General features: G+C 30.1%; 1 protein-coding gene and 1 pseudogene across 1 annotated transcript; both read right to left on the reverse strand.

Annotated features, from left to right (window-relative positions):
- Nucleotides 1-8,311: 8,311 nt before the first annotated feature.
- LOC129313035 (phosphoenolpyruvate carboxylase-like) lies at nucleotides 8,312-12,319 on the reverse strand (annotated as a pseudogene).
- A 998-nt stretch (nucleotides 12,320-13,317) lies between these two features.
- On the reverse strand, nucleotides 13,318-14,364 carry LOC129313270 (phosphoenolpyruvate carboxylase-like). The gene is made up of 2 exons (XM_054956225.1): nucleotides 14,236-14,364; nucleotides 13,318-13,677 (listed from the first exon to the last, which is right to left on the reverse strand). The coding sequence occupies exons 1-2, from the start codon at nucleotides 14,362-14,364 to the stop codon at nucleotides 13,318-13,320; spliced, it is 489 nt and encodes a 162-aa protein (XP_054812200.1).
- Nucleotides 14,365-19,963: the final 5,599 nt, after the last annotated feature.

Raw genomic sequence — 19,963 nt, forward strand, 5'->3', positions numbered from 1 at the left:
AAAGAATATTTATAATAAAAATAATATTTAAACAAATAAATATTAAAGTATGAATACTTTAATAAGATATTATTAAGATAAATATATTATTTTTAATTACTTACTAGTATCTGTGTATCAATAATTGTAATCAATCACTAGGTAGCCAATCAAAATTAAATTTTAGTCTTTTACATGTAAAAGAAATACTCCCTCCATTAAAAAATGTAAGGCATTTTTAACCGAATCTTATCCATCAATAAAGTAGTTACCTACTTTTAAACTAACCCTATATTTTTATATTTATATCTATTAAACACTCTATAATAAATATAAAGTTATTATCAATAGAGGCACTTTTAAAAAAAAGCAATGATTACACCTTAAAAAATTAAAAATACCTTATATTTTTAAAATCTAATCTTTATACATTTATCACTTTTTATTTATTTGTAACTCATTGAAATTAATCTATGTTAATTTTCTTATATTGTATTTATTTATAATCATTTTGGTCATTTTTAAAAATTTTTGAAATTATTTTGTATAATTTTCTAGTCAATTTTCAAATGTTAGAGGGGAAGCTTACATCGTAAACGAGTTTATGATCCCAAACATTTGCATATCTATAGTTTAAAAGTAAATTTGTTCTTTAACCCAAAAATTATAATCATAACATGAAAAATTAAATGGCTTCTTAATTTATTTTTTTCTTTTATAATTTTTCAATTCCTTTAATTGAATTCAATTATTTACGTTTAACTTTTGACATCTTAATTATTATTTTTTTAAAATATTAATTTAAATTATTAAAATTTGATCAATACACTTAAAAAGTTAAGGTAAAAATTGAAAATATATAGATAAAGAATTGAGATATTGATGTCCAAAAAATGATTATTTGACTCATTTTAATGCACTTCTTTTAAATGTGTAGATCAAATTGTTAGAATGTACATGTATAAAAGAATTTGAGTTGACGAAGGAAGTTTTACATTAAATAAAATAAAATTTAATAACTAATAAATACTAAAGTAAAATGACCTTAAAACTTTAGTTTTGAGGTTTTGCATTAAGACATGTCATTCAACTATTACCATTCACGTATTTGTTTACTTCCTCATTTTTAACAAGTGATATCAAAATTATATTTTGTATGGGATCTAGAAAGCTTATATTGTGCGCATGTTATAGTTACAAAAATTGGTGTCACAACATTTAAAACTCAAAAAATTAGTTGACCATGATGACACAAACTGAGAGCCCAAATTCAAATTTCATGAGAGATCAATGCTAACAACACCATTCTAGACTCCTCCAACCTCCCTAGACCGCAAGGTTACCATTATAAGGCCTGAGAGATCACCCTTAAATGTGAAATTGTATTTGCTATGTAAGGATAATAATGAATGGATAAATTAAATGTAATATTTTAGAATAAGTTTGTTCACATTTTACTTGATTGATGGGGACAATTGATAAAAATGGGCCATTAATTCTCATAATAGATTAATTAGTTATAAGATTCGATCAGGAGGAACTGAACAGTTTTTCAAAGACAAGAAGAATTATCAATTAGTTGTGGAGGATGAATGTAAATTAAAGTATAGATTTATAGTTGATAAAATAAATATAAGATAAGTGACATTTTCAAGTTCTGATATGTTTGATCATTTGATTATTTGTGGTTGGGTTGAATAATTTTTATCTACAGTATGTTGGAGACCATATGCTTATTGTTAATGTGAGATTCTTTGCCTATTTTTTTACTTCCTCATTTCTTGTACTTCACTTTTTATTTTTAATAAGTGATATTAGAGTTAAGTTTTATTTGAGACATATGTGCCTGTATTGCACATGTCAGAATTCCCAAACTTGATGCACTATATTATTTAAAATTAAAAGAACTAAATTGAAAGAAGCTAAGATTTGGTATTTATGACATCTTTGATATAAAAAGCTGAATGATTTTTAAAAAATTATTAGAAGTCTTAAGGCTTCAAGTTAGAATGTAAGATTTTTTCATCATTCTAGCATAATTATTTTCTTCTCTCTTTTTTATTAATCTACTTACACTTCTTAACAAAGTGGTATTAGGATCATATTTTGACTTAATTTTTTTAAAAAAATTATAAGATAGACATATCATTGTTTGAGATACATAAATGACTTATTTTGATTTTAATAAGTGCTAGCAAAGCTAAATTTTATTTGAAACCTAGAAGGATGTATTGCACACACATCAAAATTCTAAAAATTAATGTTTTACATAATTTAAAACTTAAAAAGTTGACTAACTATGATAACAAGAAATAAAAGCATGAGATTTGTTATTTGTGGTATTTTTTATGAAAAATATACAATTTCACACTTAAAAAAATTAAGTATTAAATTTTCTTTGTTTCATATCATGAATGACTTTTACATTATAATTATTAAAGTAATTGTCTCTTTTTTAATCTAATTTCGAGATAATTAAAGTTGATAACATCATTCTCAACTCCTTTAGCCTCTCCAGGCTCCACGTTTGGCATTGCAAGACTTTGGACATCACCCTTAAACATGAAGCTATAATTGCTATATAAGGACAATAATGAATGAATAATGTAAAAGTTTTTGAATCATTTCTCTTCTAGTTAAGCATCAAGTGTAATATTTTAGAATAATTCTATTCATATTTTGCTTAGTCACTCGAGTGTAAGTGGTAAAGATGAGATAATTAGATATAATAAAGAGATTTATGATACACATTAGGCTTGTTATTTGGCAACAACTAATTCTCACAATAGATTAATTAGCTATAAGATTAGGTTAGAGATTGAATATATTTTTAGAGACAAGTAGGGTTACCAATTAATTGTAGAGGATAAATACAAATTAGAATATAAATTTATAATTGATAAAGATGAACATAAATGAGATTCTCACGTCTTGATGTGTTTGACCTTTTGATTATTAGTGGTTGTGTTAAAGAATTTTTATCTATAGCATACTCAAGATTATATATTCATTACCAATGCGAGATTCTTTGTTTATTTGCTTACTTCTTCATTTTCATGCTTTATTTTTCTTTTCTAACAAGTGATATCAGAGTTATATTTTATCTGAAACTTAGATGCCTATATTGCATAGATATTAAATTCCTCAAAATTAGTATGCTCCACTGTTTAAAACTCAAAAATTAAGTTGATAAAAGCCAAAATTTTATATTTATAGAGTTTTAATATGAAAAACTTAATAACTCACAACAAAAATAGTTAGAATTCTCAAAATTTTAAATTAAAATATAGTATTCTTTCATTATTTTAGCATGTTTGCTTTTTCTCTCATTTTTAGTTGCTCGCTTTCACTTTTTATAAAGTGGTATTAGAATCATGTTTTGCTTTAATTTTTTTAAAAAATTATAAAACAAGCATACCACTATTTAAGATGCATTGGATCTTCATTTTGGTTATAAAAAGTGATATCAGAGTTAGATTTTATTTGTGACCTAGAAGCTTGTATTACGCACTTGTCAGAGTCACAATAATTGATATAATATGCAGTTTGAAAGTTAAAAATTTAATTGATTATAATAATAAAAGTTGAGAGCACAAAGCTTATTATTTGCACTGTGTTTGATGGCAAAACATACAATCTCACACTCATAATAAACCTAAAAAAATTTAAGCCAAGCTTGATCAAGTTCGGGTTTGGCCCGGATAGCCAAATAAAAAAATAATGTTTTTAAAAAATACATAAAATGTAATAAATATTAATTAATTTTTTAAATTTTTTGTCATTTTATATTAAAATACTATGTATTTAAGTACTAAAGGTAATAATAAGCTAGGCCTTTAATAGAGGCCTACAGTCTAGCCTATTTTATGCTTAACTTGTTTTAATTATTAAATAGGCTTAGGTCAAACTTAGGCTTTTAATTAAGCTTATTTAATTAAACAGGCGAGGCTTAGTTTACGAGTCCAACAAGTCAATCTATATATAATATAATATATCACAAGTATATTAGTTTTACCATTTAATTTTTAATTAATCAATTCTTTTTTATTTTTAGTTATATTTTCAATCATGTCGCACTTATATATTAATCTTAATGTTGTTACTTTGTTGTTATATTCTATTGTAGTTGCAATTATTATATATTATAATTAATAAATCTGGTTATATATTGTATATTATAATATCCCAAAGTGTATTTGAGATATTTAAAATTAAAATGTGAGCCTATTTAAAAGGCTTACTCTTTAAGTGGGCTTTTAAATATGTTTTTAGATTAAGCCAGGTTTTACATAGGCTTATGTCTAAATCATAAAAAAAGCTTTATACAAGCTTCAAATCAGGCTCAGACGTTTGATTTACCACACATGTTCAGACCTATTTGGCCAAAACTTAACTTGACTTAACCTATTTTCACCCCTATTGAGTCCATGGCTATAGTTATTTTTTAAAAAAATATTTATATTTTTATATTTTTATTATTTTTAATCAATAAAATATCTCAAAATAATATTAAAATATACTTTAATATTTATTTTTATATTTTAAGACCTACTTTTTTTAAAAATTTTTTAGTCCTATGCAATGTTTGAGCATCCAAAAAATATATTTTATATTTTTTATAAAATAAGATAATTAATTTTAAATTTAAAAATTAAATTTAAAATAATTTTAAAAATAAAATTTGCGCAAGTACAAATTCTCATCTCTACTCCTAGATAAATATAATAAATAGAATAATATTTTTAGATAATTATGTAGTTATCGTTCACGTCATACTTAATTAAAAATTAAGAATAAATAAAGTAAATATCCATTATATGTAGGAGTTAAATAATATAAGTTAAATAAAAAATAATTCTACAAAAAAGTATTTTACTTATAATTAAATAAATTTTTTTATATAATATAATGATGACTATTTTTTTTCATTTTCTTAAAATCAAAATTACAATTTACTTAAAAGTTATTGAAAACTTTGAACTAATTGAAGCAATAATTTTAAGTTAATGGTTGAATGGTAATTGAATTTAGATCAATTTGATCATAATTAAAATAATATAATTTAATTAAAATATATAAAATATTTATATATGACCATAATAAGAGAAATATTTAAACAATTAAGACATTAATTTATAAGTGACGGAAACATTCATGAATAAGTTACATATAATACAACAAAACAGTAATAGAGTTACTTAGGTACAAAGTTGATAAGTTTTCATTTTTTATTTCATTCTTTTAAATTCAAAATAATTTTTATGTTAGGCCGAACAAGTCTAACCTACTCGAGTTACCAGCTCTAGGTCCCATGGAGCAGACTTACTTATAAATAAGTCCTATAAAATTTAAAAAGTATAGTTAGGTCCCTTGGGACGTGAATGTAATTTGACATTAGTGTAAACAAATAATAATGCCCCTATTAAACATATATACATTACACTAGTTAAATAATTTATAACTATAACTTTAACTTTTTATAACTGTAATCTTATATATCTAAGAAAAAATATAATTTTTAATCCTTATAGTTTCATTGAGTTTTGTTTTTAGTCCTTATAGTTTTTTTTCAGTGTTTTTAATTCTTATAATTTCAGAGAGATTGGGTGACTTTTATTTTTTAGGTCTCTATAATTTTTATTTTTTAGTGGTTTTAGTCCCTATAGGGACTGAAAACACTAATTATAGGGAGTAAAAGAAAAATTTGATGAAACTATAAGGGCCAAAGATTATGTTTTCCCTATATCTAATAATTAAACTGATTAGTTTAACTATCGAATATGTGAAGTTACAGTTATAAGTTGAAGTTATAGTTATAAATTATTGATAAATTAATTATAAAATTAATGTTAAATTTTGTTAGCAATACATGATTGTTTAATATTGGATATATAAAGTTATAGTTATAAAAAGTTAAAATTATAGTTGTAAATTAATTATTTAATTAATATAACGTATGTTTAATATGGATATTATTATCTTTGTAGTCTAATTCCAAATTGCACTCAAGTTTTGAGGAATTTGGCTATAGTTTCGAATTTCATTGGACTTATTTTGTGAATAAGTTTGCTCTATGGAATTAATATGTAATTTTTCCTTACTAAAACAAGTGTCTCTTCTTCAACCTGTTTTCTAAACATAGATTGAGCCTTTTCAATCTAAATTAAAATTCTATGGGAGATCAATGTTTGCAACATCATTCTCAACTCCTCTGGCCTTTCTAGACTGCATGATTGCTATTGCAAGGCTTGGGAGATTACCCTTGAATATGAAGTTGTATTTGCTACACAAGGGCAATAATGAATGGACAAAGTACAAGTTTTTGAGTTCTTCCTTTAGTAGCAAAGCATCAGGTGTAATATTTTAGAACAAATATGTTCACATTTTACCTAATCATTGGGGTACGGCTAGTAAAGATAGGATAATTACATATAATGAAGAGACTCATGATACACAATGGATGCCTTATTTAGTGGCAACTAATTCTGACAATATATTAATTAGTCATAATATTACTTGGGGCCTTTGTAGTTTTCCAAAAATAAGGAGGATTACTAATTTGTTATGGGGAATAAGTTCAAATTGGAGTATAGATTTGTAGTCGGTGGGATGAATAGAAGGAGAGAGAGAATCTCAAGCCTTATACGTTTGATTGGAGTGGCTACATTGAATATTTGTTATCTATAGCACGCAAGATACAATACGCTCACCGCTACTGTGGTGCATGAATCCATTCTATGCACTTTAAACTCGCTTTAAATTACACTTGGTAATACGTTTAAAAGATTGCAACATTCTTCCAAATTTTTATGTTTCTTCTTCAAAAAATTGTCCATCTCATTGTCCATGTGAGGGTTGTTTCCTAATTCAAATGCAATGTACTAATCCCAGCATAATGATATTAACATAATAAATGTATACAATTGTTGTAAATAAAGTAATTTTTTTTACCGTATATGCTTTACTATAGCCCTCCGTTTAAATGTTTTTTTTTTTCACTTGATTTGAATATCAAGGCAAAATTACTATCTCGACCAAGGGAACTTAGCTTTAATTTTAAATTAGTTAAAGTATAATTTGTCTTCTAACTTTATATAAATTTTAATTTGGTCCAGTAATTTAATAAAGTATCTTTTAAATCCTTTAATCCTAACAACCTTAGTTTCATATGATTATATTTTGTGTCAATTATGATTATTTTAAAAAATTAAACTTAATATGTCAATATTTAAAAATATTTTATTAATATTTAAAAGTTTAATATATGAATTTTTTGTTGATAAAACAAATGATGTTAGAATTAAAGAACTAAAAAAATACTTTATATTTTATAAAATTAAGATATCAAAATGCAACATTAAATAAAGTTAAAGGATTTAGCCTTTTAAATTTTTGTATTTATTGTCAAAATAAATGCATAATCTATAACAGGATTGTTAGTTGGGCACTAGATAATGATAACGGATTCTGTGTGATATATTATAAATCTGTTGTACCATATAACACTCAATTGTTTCATCAAACGTATCAAATGGGTGTCAATGAACCACATTTTTCACTCCAACTCAAGGATGCTAATTAGAAAAACTCTATAACTTCGGAGACTGAAGACACATTAATTCTTTAATTACGAGGGCACGAAGCTATGAAACAACAAAACAACCAAATAAAGAGTCAGAGAAGTCGAGGGGTTAAGACCATTTTGGCGCAAACCAAAACCCCAAGTTTTTATTTTTTGGGCAAAAAAAACCCAAGTTTATATAATCACTATAATATCCATATCTCCACTGGACATCGATCATAGAATACAAAAATATAAATTTTTTTAAACTGTATAAATAACATTTTAATCTCTTAAAATATTACAATTTTTTTAAAATTTTTAAAGACTTTTTTGTTATTAAAAAATTAATATAAATAGTCAAATTGTCCTGAATTCAAACTCGTGAATTATTGTTGAATTTTTGTAATTTAAAAAAAATTATAAATCTTAGAAAAAAACTCATGAATGATAATTGATTTTTACAACATTTGAGAAATATTAAGATTTCAAATGCAAATTTATGAATTACTATTAAATTTTATAATTTAAAAAAAAAGTTATGAATGTTAAAACGAAATTTATAAATGATAATTGATATTTAAATTAAGGACAATATATTATTTATATTAATTTCTTAATAACAAAAAAATTTTAAAAATTTCAAGAGAATTATGGCATTTTGAGGGATTAAAATATTCATTTTATATAATTTAAAGAGAGTTTATTGTTATTTTTCAAAAAAAAATTGTCACAAAATAAAAATAAAAGGGAAAACATCTTAGGAAATGTTTAACCAGTGTTTTGCATGCCAGCAGCAATACCCTTCATGGTCAAAATAAGAGTGTCCTCCAGATCAAGAGCATACTCGCTTGTTGGGTTACGATTTACAAACTCCGCTATTGGCTTGCTTGATTCCATGTACTCCTTCGACAAATGCGGCCTTAGTTTCACATGATGGTCTGGATCGCGGATTCGACTCATAGTGTAGGCTTGAAAAACATTGAGAGCTGTGATTAATTTAAGGCGAAGTCGGAGTCTTTGCATTAAGGATGGGTCACCTTCAAGAACGTCCTCGTGCCCAACAACCAACATGCATGATAGAAAAGGAAGCAACGTTAAGCATCATATGGATATAGAGAAGGTAAATTATATGCTTCAACGTGAAACAATTGGATAACTAAGACACATCTCTTTGAAAGTCATATGATACAATAGCAGCTGAACTACAGAATTTAAGGAATTTAAGCAACAGCAGCAGCGAAGTATACAAGAACACTAAAAGGCAAGTTAGTACCGTAAGATAAGTTTACCTGGAGAAGAAGGCTTTCGGTTTCTTCATATTTAAACCTTAAGCGCTCTCCAAGAGGCAGTAGTTCTTTCGACACTAGGAGTTTGTCATGAAAATCAGTAATTTCTGGGTCTCCTTTGGCGAACACCATCTCAATCAAAGCAAGAGTGACTCTGAAGAAAGGCCATTGATTATACATATCTCGAAGCATTTGGAGATTCTTGGGGTCCTTCTCAATCACATGCTTAAATGCTGACCCAAAGCCAAGCCACACTGGCAGGTGAAACCTTGTTTGGGTCCAAGCAAAGATCCAAGGAATAGCCCGAAGTGATTCAATGCCTCCACTTGGCTTTCTTTTCAAGGGTCGGCTGCCAATGTTCATACGTCCATACTCCAACTCAGGTGTTGCCTGCAGTAGCAACGAGAATTAGTGAGGAAAGACGTTGCAAGAGCCTTGGTGAATGAAAAAGAAAAAAAATGAAGGGGAAGAGAAAGTAAAGAAATTTTGCGATAAAAAATATTTTGAAAATAGTATGGGAAGAAAAGAGATAGTTAATTATTAAGCCATTATAGGCAGCAGCTCAGACCCAAAAATAAGATTCTGACATAAACTTTATTAATGAGAGATTTTCAAGAGTATCTTTCATTCTTAGGCTGATAAGAGATAGAAAGTGAATGGCACTTACGCGCCGGAAGTATTCAACAAAACGGGGTTCGTGGAAAACAACGGACCGGTACTCCTTTGTTGCAATAACTGCATCTCATTCATGAGAGCTCGCCATTCTGGTTTTGGGGACACAGGAGGAAGCATTCCATGCTCTAACGTTGCGGCAGTGAAACGCTCAAGTGTTCTGAAGCACAAGTGTTCTTCCCCAAACGACTGTTCAATCACTTCACCTTGAACCGTTACACGAAGTGAGCCATGAACGGTCTCTGGTGGCTGAGATAGTATTGCACGATGAGAGGGACCTCCTCCTCTTCCAACAGACCCTCCTCTGCCATGGAACATTGTAAGCTTAATGCCAAACTCCTTTGCAACCTTTATGAGCTCTTCTTGTGCCTTGTACAGTGCCCAAGCTGCAGAAAGGCGGCCAGCATCCTTTCCCGAGTCTGAGTATCCTATCATGACTTCTTGCTTCCCATTTATACGGTTTCTGTACCAATCTATAGAGAACAGACGAGCTAATGCAGCAGGAGCAGCCTCAAGATCAGCAAGCTTTTCAAACAAGGGGACAACCCTTAGTGGCTTTTTTACATGACACTCACGCTGTAAAAGCTCTACAGCAAGCACATCAGATGGAGATGTTGCCATTGAGATGATGTAGGCACCAAAATTGTCTGGTGGAAGTTCCGAAATGACACGGAAGGTTTCTAACACATTAGAAATTTCTTCAGTTTTAGGAAGATCAGGGCCAAATAGAGGACGCTTTCCACTGAGCTCAGACAAGAGCCATTCCTGCCGGCGTTCCTCAGACCATTCTCGATAAGAACCAATACCCAAGTGCTTTGTAATTGCGTCCATAACATCAGTGTGCCTTTCTGATTCTTGACGAATGTCAAGCCTCACAAGTGAAAGTCCAAAAGTTGAAACTTGCCGTAAGAAATCAAGGAGGCTTCCATCAGCTACTAATCGGTCACCACATGCACAGAGTGATCTATAGCAGAGTTCGAGAGGCTCCAGGAACTATAATGAAAACAAGAAGAATGGTTAGGGGAGGGGGATGGTGGCAAAAGACCATTGATGTAAGCTGCTATTACAATACAAAGGCAAGTTGGTTACTGGAAATTATTATATCATGCCTCGCATTAGGTATTTCCTTTGCAAAGCTGTAGGTTTGAGGTAATCTGAACAAAGTCAGGTGTTAGGCAGCTAGCATCTTATCTCAAGTCCGAGTTTCTATTACAGCTAGTTAGCTAACGATATATTAAGGAATGAAGTCATTACGTTGCTAGAAGTTCTATTGTTTGTTGAACCCCAATGGTAAATATTTAGCATGTTGCTACAATTTCTAATAGTAAATGACCAATGTATTAGAAGCGTACAAGAAAAAAATAAGCTCTGAAGTAAAGAGAGAGAGAGAGAAGCATATATTGTATTTCTTAACATTACCTGCTCAACATTTGTGAAGGTTGTCTCCTCAGGGATGTCAGAGGTCCCATTAACTAATATTTGACAAGCGTGTTCACGAGTATTATACAGTCTGTCTCTCACATCACAAAGAATAACACTATATGGCTCGTTAGGAGGAATCTGTTTTGAAAACTCTGCATCAATCAAGCATCAATCACTATGACATTCAAGGCCAATAAGAACTAGTTATCAAAATATTCAACAAGTACCAAATATCTGATAATAATAATTTAACCAACATCAACTATAAAAAGGTTCATCTTTGGTTTGGAATTGGTATTTTCAATTTTGAGATCTTGTTCAGTTTCAGTAGTCAACTAGTTTATGACATGTTAAGTAAAAGCAATTACATATTATGCTGTTATAAAGCCAACAAAAGTTAGAAGCATCCTTCAGATAAAAACATAATATCAGAGCTACTAACCAATATAACGTTTTGCATCCCTCTTTGACAAACTATAGAGTTTATCAGCACAAACATGGAGCTCGTCATTGCAGCGCCACATTGACAACTGCCAAACAGAAAAAGGAGTTAGAACTAAGCAAGTTGTGCAATAAGAGCAATGGCCTTGATGCTACACAGGAAAAATTGAAGGTATTAACCAGCCTATATTATACCTCAGACATAAGACCTTCTATCTGAGAGAAGTACAAGTTAACAGCCATCATTCTAGCCAGTAAGCAAACATCTCTAGTAACTTCTGGGGTTACTCTGGGATTTCCTGCAACAAACATGGGGCATATTGTAAGGAAGCAAAGAACTGTATAGTGCAAGATTACAAGCAACGCTTCAAATGGCATGCAGAAGAGAGTGATGGTGAGAGTCCATTGAAGAAGAATCAAGGGCCAGGTAAACAGATATCTTAGAATTTATGCCACATGAATACATAGAAAAATAAAAGGCAAGGAAATTCAATGATGTGAACATTACTTTATGAGGAAAGGTTTGGTAAGCAAAATCAAATGAATATGCATATTAATTAATTGCCTGAGGAAAAGAAAGATACCATCACGATCCCCTCCCATCCAAGAAGAGAATTGAATAACAGGGGCATTATATGGCACACGTTCATTTATTCCATTGTTCTTCAGAGCTGTGTCAACTCGCCTCAAAAACTTAGGCACACCTTTCCAGATTGTTTCATAAAAGTAGCTCATTCCTTCCCTCATCTCGTCTTGAGGGGTTGGAGGACTCCTTCTAATTTCATCTGTACAAAATGCAGCATGAATCTGCAGGTTAAGTAAAACATCATCAGAGTTATACCTTTTCCACATCCTTTGCCGTCTACAGTTTGGGCCATCAAATCATGGCTATAAAACACATTTACTTCCAATAATGTCAATAAATATCTCACTAAATAGATATAAAAAAGGAAGTTCTAAGGGGAACAGACAGATTAACACAGTTAAAGCCAACATCAATGATGACTTTCACTTGACTAGAGTGAAAGAAATAGCAATATATATGAAGAATCATCGGGCTCTGATTAATGTTTAGTGTGCACATGGCAATGACAAACTTATATTTAAGGATAATCACATTCAAGAAACTTATCAAATTCATTATTCGTAGGTGGAGTTTTATGGTTTGGCAGCGTCAACATATCACTGTATATCCCTTTGTCTCAGTGGAATATACGTGGTAGAAGGGCATGATTTGGGTATAAAACAAGTGGTCCTATTATATATATATATATATACATACACACACATATATATATATCATACTATTACTGTCTTTAAGTTAAATTACCTGTTTAAAACTTGCAAGTTCATTGGAGAAAAAGGTTTTTATTTGGGAAGGAAAATATATGTATTTGATATATATATATATATATATATTCTTCAAGTTTAGGAATTCATTGATTTTTTTTTTTGGTGAATAAATGTTCTATAATTTTGAATCATCAATGATTAAAAATATAGACACTTGACTTGGGTGAAAGAAAGAGCAATATACATGGAGAATCATCTGGCTATGATTAATGCATTGTGTACATAGGAAATAAACCAAATTATATTTAGGGAGAAGTACATTCAAAGACCTGACAAGAAACTTATTCAAAGACAATGACTAATATAAAATAGACCATTGTTAAAATGGGAATACGAACTTGTTTTTTCTTGAATAAGACTTGTTATTAGTTTTTGTCCGCGAATAAATTTCTTACCAAGTTTTTGGATGTAATTTATTACTCACCTCTCTCTGTAGCTTTACAAGAGGATCCTCCTTATCTATTGGTGTTATATCTTGAATGGGTTGGATTAAGATATTCCTTATCCTGAAAGAGGGGGTAATCTTTGTCAATAGAAAGATTAAAAAAGAAAGAAAATTGTTGAGTTAACATAAGAAATGAAATAACATAGCATGCTTTTCTAGCTACGGACAGACGGAGTAGGATGAGCAGTAAGGACCAAATCTACAGTTTGGTTCTTCAAAGCATCAAAAACTTCTTGAGGAGTCTTCTTCTTCACAAGCTTGTTGAAGGTCCGTTCAATGTCTGATTCAGTGTTCTCATCATCCGAGTCACAATTCTCTATTAACTCAGTCTTTCTTTGGTAGGCCATCTGAACTTCCTCAGCCAAGTTGGCCAAATTCAGCTTGTGAGAAAATGACTTGGCCACCATGATTGAGTCCCCAGCATCAAGACCAGTCAGCTTGTTCTCGAGCTGCTTCAACTTGTCAGGGTCATGCTCTTCTTCATACTCAGAAGACAGCTCATAGCAATCTTGAACCTATTCATCATCAGATCACTAATTCAGTGAGTCATAAAACGCAGACTCTAGCAGCAAATTTTATGTGGCCATGGGGTTGATGTGTTATGATTAAACATTTACATGCATACACATATATCCTCTGATTCCTCTAAGAAAGGTTAATTTATATATGACCGCAAATGAAAAATTTCCATAAAACCACACTCCGATTAACACAACTGCTCAAACCACGGAAGATCAAAATGAAATCTATATAACGCAAAAGATCCTTGAATTCCTTGGGGAATAATTAACTTGGGCTTCCAACACCTGGTGCATTACAAAACCTTGATCAAAACCGATAAATGCGTAACTTTATGGATGAAAAATTTGCAACATTGATCAGAATGAAGAAATAAGCCTTACCAGGTGACTTTGTTCTAATAGTTCATAACTTCATGAAAACTCATATGGGCTTTCAGAAATCAGTAAAAAGTCTGTCACAAAGATGATCTTTCCCTGACCCGAAAACTAACCTAGACATGAAATACCACACTGAAAGGCGTAGAATAAAAACGGGGCAAAAAATCATAATACCGTTTGTGTGATGTCTTTGCCATGCAAATCCTGAAGAACGTTAAGGAACTGGTCCATCAACAAAGCATCATAATCGCATAAATCTCCCGGCAGCGCCAGCAACCTCGTTGGAGTATCAATGGAACCCATCTTCTCAATATATTGTTACGGTGTGTTGACTCAATGCAGTGAGCTCAGTCAATGGCAAAGCAGAATTAAACTGGGGGAATCAAAAATTACAAAACCTGTAACAGAAATAGAGATAGAGAGTGTGATCAAAATCCTCGAAGACGAAGTTAATAGGCTCCGAAGCAGGTGCCTCTGATCAAGGAGCTAGAACAACGTGAAGCAACAAGGATACGTAGAAGGAAGGCCTCCAATTTATAGGCTCTCAGTTATGAGTGAGAAGAACTAAGAATTTTTTTTTTTTTTTTTTGGGTACAGAACTAGAGAATTTTTGAGATCATCACCCACGTTCAACACAAAATTCAACGGGCCCACGCTCGTTTAAAGTAAATAAAACCTGACATGGAAGGTGATAAATGCGGTTCTTTAAATTAATCTCTTTGATAAATGCGGTTGTTTAAACATATTTTTTTAAAAGAAATAGAAATCCGAGATAAATAAATATTATAAGATTGAGTTAAAAATATATCATTAGATATGAAATTATACATTGATTATATTATAATATATTGGTCCTGATAAAAAATTATAATTTACTATTGGTTATATTATTTTATGTATAAACATATAGACTTTTTGTTGCTTTGATAGTAGGCCATAAAAATGTTGCTTTGATTAAAAATGTAATATTAATTCATAATACAATGCAAGTAGTTGCAATTGAATGTTTTCTTTAAAAAAAAAAAATCATTCGGTTGACGCGTTGACATTAATGGTTGAAGTGCTCAAAGTAATAAATAGTGAAGACTTTGTTATCGTAATAAATGAAATGCTTTTTTGGCCCAGAATAAATGAAATTTTTACGATGCATATTTTGATTCCATTGATTGCATGTCATTACTTATTAGTTCAGGAAATGAGATGATACAGTAAAAATAAGGATAAATGACAATTTGGCCTTCAACTGGATATTCAAGAATATTTAGAATTCAAAACTTCCTCTTCTTTTTTGTTTAAAACATTTTTACTCTAAATATTTAAAATCATTGCAATCTTCTCCATCAATAACTTTAAAGAAAAATTAATCTTCGGATACTTATAGTTTCACCAAATTTTAAATAAGGTCCTTGTAATTTTCTGTTGTTTTAACTAGGTCCTCATACTTAGTCCTTCCGTCTGTAAATCTTTCGCATTCCGTTAGTTTAAGGTGATGGGGGATGACGTGTTTCTAAATAAGGTCTGACCAAGAACACATAAGGACATACATTGCCACGCATATTAAGTAAACATATTGAGGTGTTGCCAAGAGGAGTCGGGTTGTATAGATCGAAAGGAGAAAGCTGTTTGGAACGAGTAAGAGTTCAAGACAGGGAAGGGAAACCATCAAATTCTTCTCTGGGAGATCAAGAAAACTGTAGACAGGCCAGAGATCGAGGGAGATCATTGAATTCTTCTTTGAACTATGGGTCTAGATTTTTTTAAAAAAAATTATTGTCATGTTCCAATGGACTTTCCGATCCTGTGGAGATGATAATGCACATTCTGTAATGGCGAAAGAGTATCTCATATAGATGATTTTTCTAAGAACTGAATACACGCCCTTTTTTATGTTTGCATTCATATTTAATCATCTCAGCTCACACACACCTAACGCCTAGAATAGTACAATGTAAAGGATTCTCTGTATATCTCTGTTATTACGACAAAAAACCGAGGTTATCAAAATAACTTCTGAAATATACATGTATGTATGTTTATGTATATGTATATATAGTGTAAAGTTTTTTTTTTTTTTGGGGGTACGTCTAAAAGCTTATCTTGCAAGTATTGTCATGCACACGTTAACCATCTTGATCCACGTTTAGTGGCCATTAAAGCATTTTCTATTTTTCATACGGCTAATAAATCGTACTATTTTGGTTGTTATAGTAAGGACTTTGGATATGATTTTGCTTTAATGCATCACCAAATCATAAAAGGAAGCCAAAGTTTAGGGAATATTGTCAAAGAAATATAAACTCCTGAATTTATAGTATAATCACCAAAAGGACTACAATGGGGAATTAAAAAGGGAGACAAAGTGGCGATGCCATAAGGCCAATTGAATGTCAAGACAACTCAAAGACACAGTTGCAAAGACTTCAAAGATGAAGGTGGTAAGCACATTAGAGGAGATGGCACAAATCAAGGCATTGTAGTATGAATGGACTCAAGGTCGGCGAGATGCTTGGAAGAAGAAGGTGAGTAGAACGTTTTGAGGTCCTGTATTAACAATCAGTAGATCGTTCAAGGTTCAGCGTCTGGTGAGGTTTCTTAGTTGCCCTGTTAGCATGGGTTTCAATTTTGATCAAGCATGTTGTGCCACTTGCTACAACAAAGTAACTACATATAAAATTTTAATGTCATTTGTGCACGTCATGGTCCTAAAACTATTTTTCAGATTTCTAACGGCGTAAATTATGAGGGGTGTATTTTGAAGAAAAAATTATAGGGATCAGGATCAAAACAATGTAACACTATAGGACTGAGATGTGGCTTTCCCTTAACTTTAAGAGTTAGTTGATTAAAAAATTAAAAAAATATTTCAAAAATTATTAGAAAAAACTAAGAAATTACATAAAAGAAATTGTAGAAATCATAGTTTAAGAGTCAAATTGTTATTTGATTCTACAATAATGTTGACATGTTTAATTTTAAAATAGGAAAAACATGATTTTCAATTCCTACACTTTACATATGATTTATCATTTGTTTCTACACTTTATTTTAATATTTTAAGTCCCTACAGTTTTCTCCATTTTCACTTTAGGTCTCTACACTTTCAGAGGGGTGCTAATGTGATATTAACGGTGTTAATTTGCTGATATGGATAATAATACCGTTAATTATATAGTGACGTGTTAGTTAATGGCTAATGTGTACTTCTCCGTTCAAAAATATAAGGCATTTTTTAAAGAGTTGGATGTTAAAAAATGTAAGGCATTTTTAGTCTTTTAAAGTATAGTTATTTTTTTTTCAAAAGTGCCTATATTAATATGACTTTATATTTATTATAGAGTGTTTAATAGGGATAAATATAAAAAATAGGATTAATTTGAAAGTAGATAACTACTTTATTGGGGTAAGACTCAGTTAAAAATACCTTATATTTTTGAACAGAGGGAGTTTTTTTTGAAAAAAAAAGCTTGTGTGTATTTTTTGTAGGAAAAAAAACTGATGTGTATTTTTTAATAATTATTATATATATAACAATAGGATTTAAGATTACAAGAAAATGTTACGTGTCCATTTTTAAGTTCGCAACAATTCTTGCTTCAGAGTATTTTTCTTGTAATTTTGTGCTCCAAAGTCAGGTTTAGTGTTAGATTCGAGATGGTTTATTATTTTTCAATGTCTATAAAATATATTCTTTAGGTTTGGGATTAGGACAAATTCTTTTCACTTTTTGATTATTAAAAAAAAAATACTCCCTCGGGTCCTATTTACAAAACATATTTTAGAAGAATTTTTTTGCCTGAAAGATAAGACACTTTGTAATAATTAAATTATTTTTTGAATTTTACCTTTTATTAATTAATGTGAAAGTATTTAATGTAGTTATATCATTATTTAAAGCCAAGAGTAAAAATGAAAGTACATATCATTTTTTATGATATTAAAAAAATGAATTTTTTAAGATGCGTAAAATGATTAAAAGTGTCTTCTCATAAAGATTTGAGGGATTACATATAAGCTTTTTTTTTTTTGTCATAGAAAAAATACACATGAGCCACCAACTAATATGTCATCCTATAATTAAAAATGTATCTACATCAATATAATTAACACCGTTAATGCCTCATCCACACTCCTTTAAAAGTGCCAAGACCTAAAGTGTAGACAAAAAAAATGGTAGGAACTTAGAACACCGAAAATAAAATGTAGGAATTAATGGCAAATTACGTGCAAAAATATAGGGATTAAAAGTTGTGTTTTTTCTTTAAAATAAAATAAAGTTCATATAATTTTTCAAATACTAACAGAGATGATTTCGGACTTGTTACCATTACAGGCTCAATTCGGTCATACCTCAAACGCAAGCAAACTCTATTCTTTAGCAGTGGAACAGAGTTGGGGTTTTGCGAGATTCTTCCCAAAGAACCTCGCATACTTTTATGATTTTGCTGAGGATCTCCATGCATTGCAGCTGCATGGAAATCCAAAATGTTGCGCTGCAATGTTTTTCTCTTGTCTTGTTCTGTTTCGTTTGCTTTGTTCCAGGTTTTGCTTCCTTGATTCATCCAGATATGCTCTGTCCAATGTCATGGATTTTCCTCATATCAAGCTTTGGCTTTCAAAATCCTTGTGAGAAGATTTACTAAATCAAAACTTGTATGATTCAGTAATTTACTCGCTGCACTTAAATCAGTTCATTGTGAATTAGCTTTTAAGCCAGTTCTTCATATCATCATTGCGAGTTCAACTCAACAACATTTGCAAGATCAAGATAAGCATGATTTGAGCTTTGCTTCTCTGGGTTTCGTATGTTTTTCAGGTCTGTCTGGTGTCTTTATGGTGCTCGGTGCATGATGCCTACATGTTTCTTTTGAGCCTGCTTGTCCTCTGTTATTTTCTTTTGTCCTGCTATGTTTGGCCCTTAAATGTTCTGCCAAGGGGTTTTTTGGGTCTGTAATTTTTTTTTATGTATTAATAATATTTGACTTTATTTAAAAAAATACTAACTGAGATAAATATAATTTAGTCAGATTGGCCTGCACATTTATCTATTATCTATTTACTATCTACCGTATTATCTTCTTCTTCTTTTGCAGAATATTATCTATTATCTTTTATATTGTATAGGATATAATATTATATTTATGTCTCTCGCTATAATATATTATATTCATGAAGAGCTATGATTCCGATAATTGTAGGACGAGTTATTTTATTTTATTTTTATATTCATATTATTATTTTTTAAGCAAATCATAAAAATAAGTAATTGTTTATAGGGGTAATTGATAATCTAATCAAATTTCATATCATAATACAGTATCATTTAAAAGATAAACCCATAAAGATCTATTTATTTCAAATAATGAAATTGAAAAGTTGAAAAAAAAAAGTGTTTTGAAAATAAATTAAAAAAAGTTATGTCTCTTTCTTTTAAACAAATATATCAAATGCAAACACACCTCATACGCACATACCTACATAGTGACCCTTATGTTAAAAGAAAAGGTAACAAACATATTCCTTAACCGTATGGAGATAAAACCGATAACCTCTGCTTTTTTTTTTTTTTTTACTTAAAAACATGCATTCACATATTAATAATGAATACAAACAGTTAGTTCACATAATGAAAACTTTCATTAACCATTTCCCCGTATTAAAGTAACCTCCCTTTTTTTAAAAGGAGCATGACATGCTATAGAATTAAGAAGCTCTTGTTAAGTATGTCTTCTTTATTGACATAAAATCAACTATATATCCATACCTATTTATATCTACATATATCGATATAAAAAGTTAAAAAACGCAGCCATCAACTTGCCTCTAGTTGATCCACATGTTACCTTTGCCCCTGTTTAATTTTAAGCCGTGCCATCTCTTTCTAAGATAAAAGTTCTAAAACCAA

This window comes from Prosopis cineraria, unplaced genomic scaffold, assembly GCF_029017545.1.
Source record: "Prosopis cineraria cultivar Desert tree isolate PC_DT_omini unplaced genomic scaffold, ASM2901754v1 PC6, whole genome shotgun sequence".
Classification (NCBI taxonomy): Eukaryota; Viridiplantae; Streptophyta; class Magnoliopsida; order Fabales; family Fabaceae; genus Prosopis; species Prosopis cineraria.

Bases quoted from the DNA above. Each gene is read 5' to 3' on its own strand.
- LOC129313270 (XM_054956225.1), bottom strand. From the start codon at position 14,364: ATGGGTTCCATTGATACTCCAACGAGGTTGCTGGCGCTGCCGGGAGAT. The intron at 13,678-14,235 runs GTATTATGATTT...GATGATGAATAG, and splicing joins GCAAAGACATCACACAAACG to GTTCAAGATTGCTATGAGCT.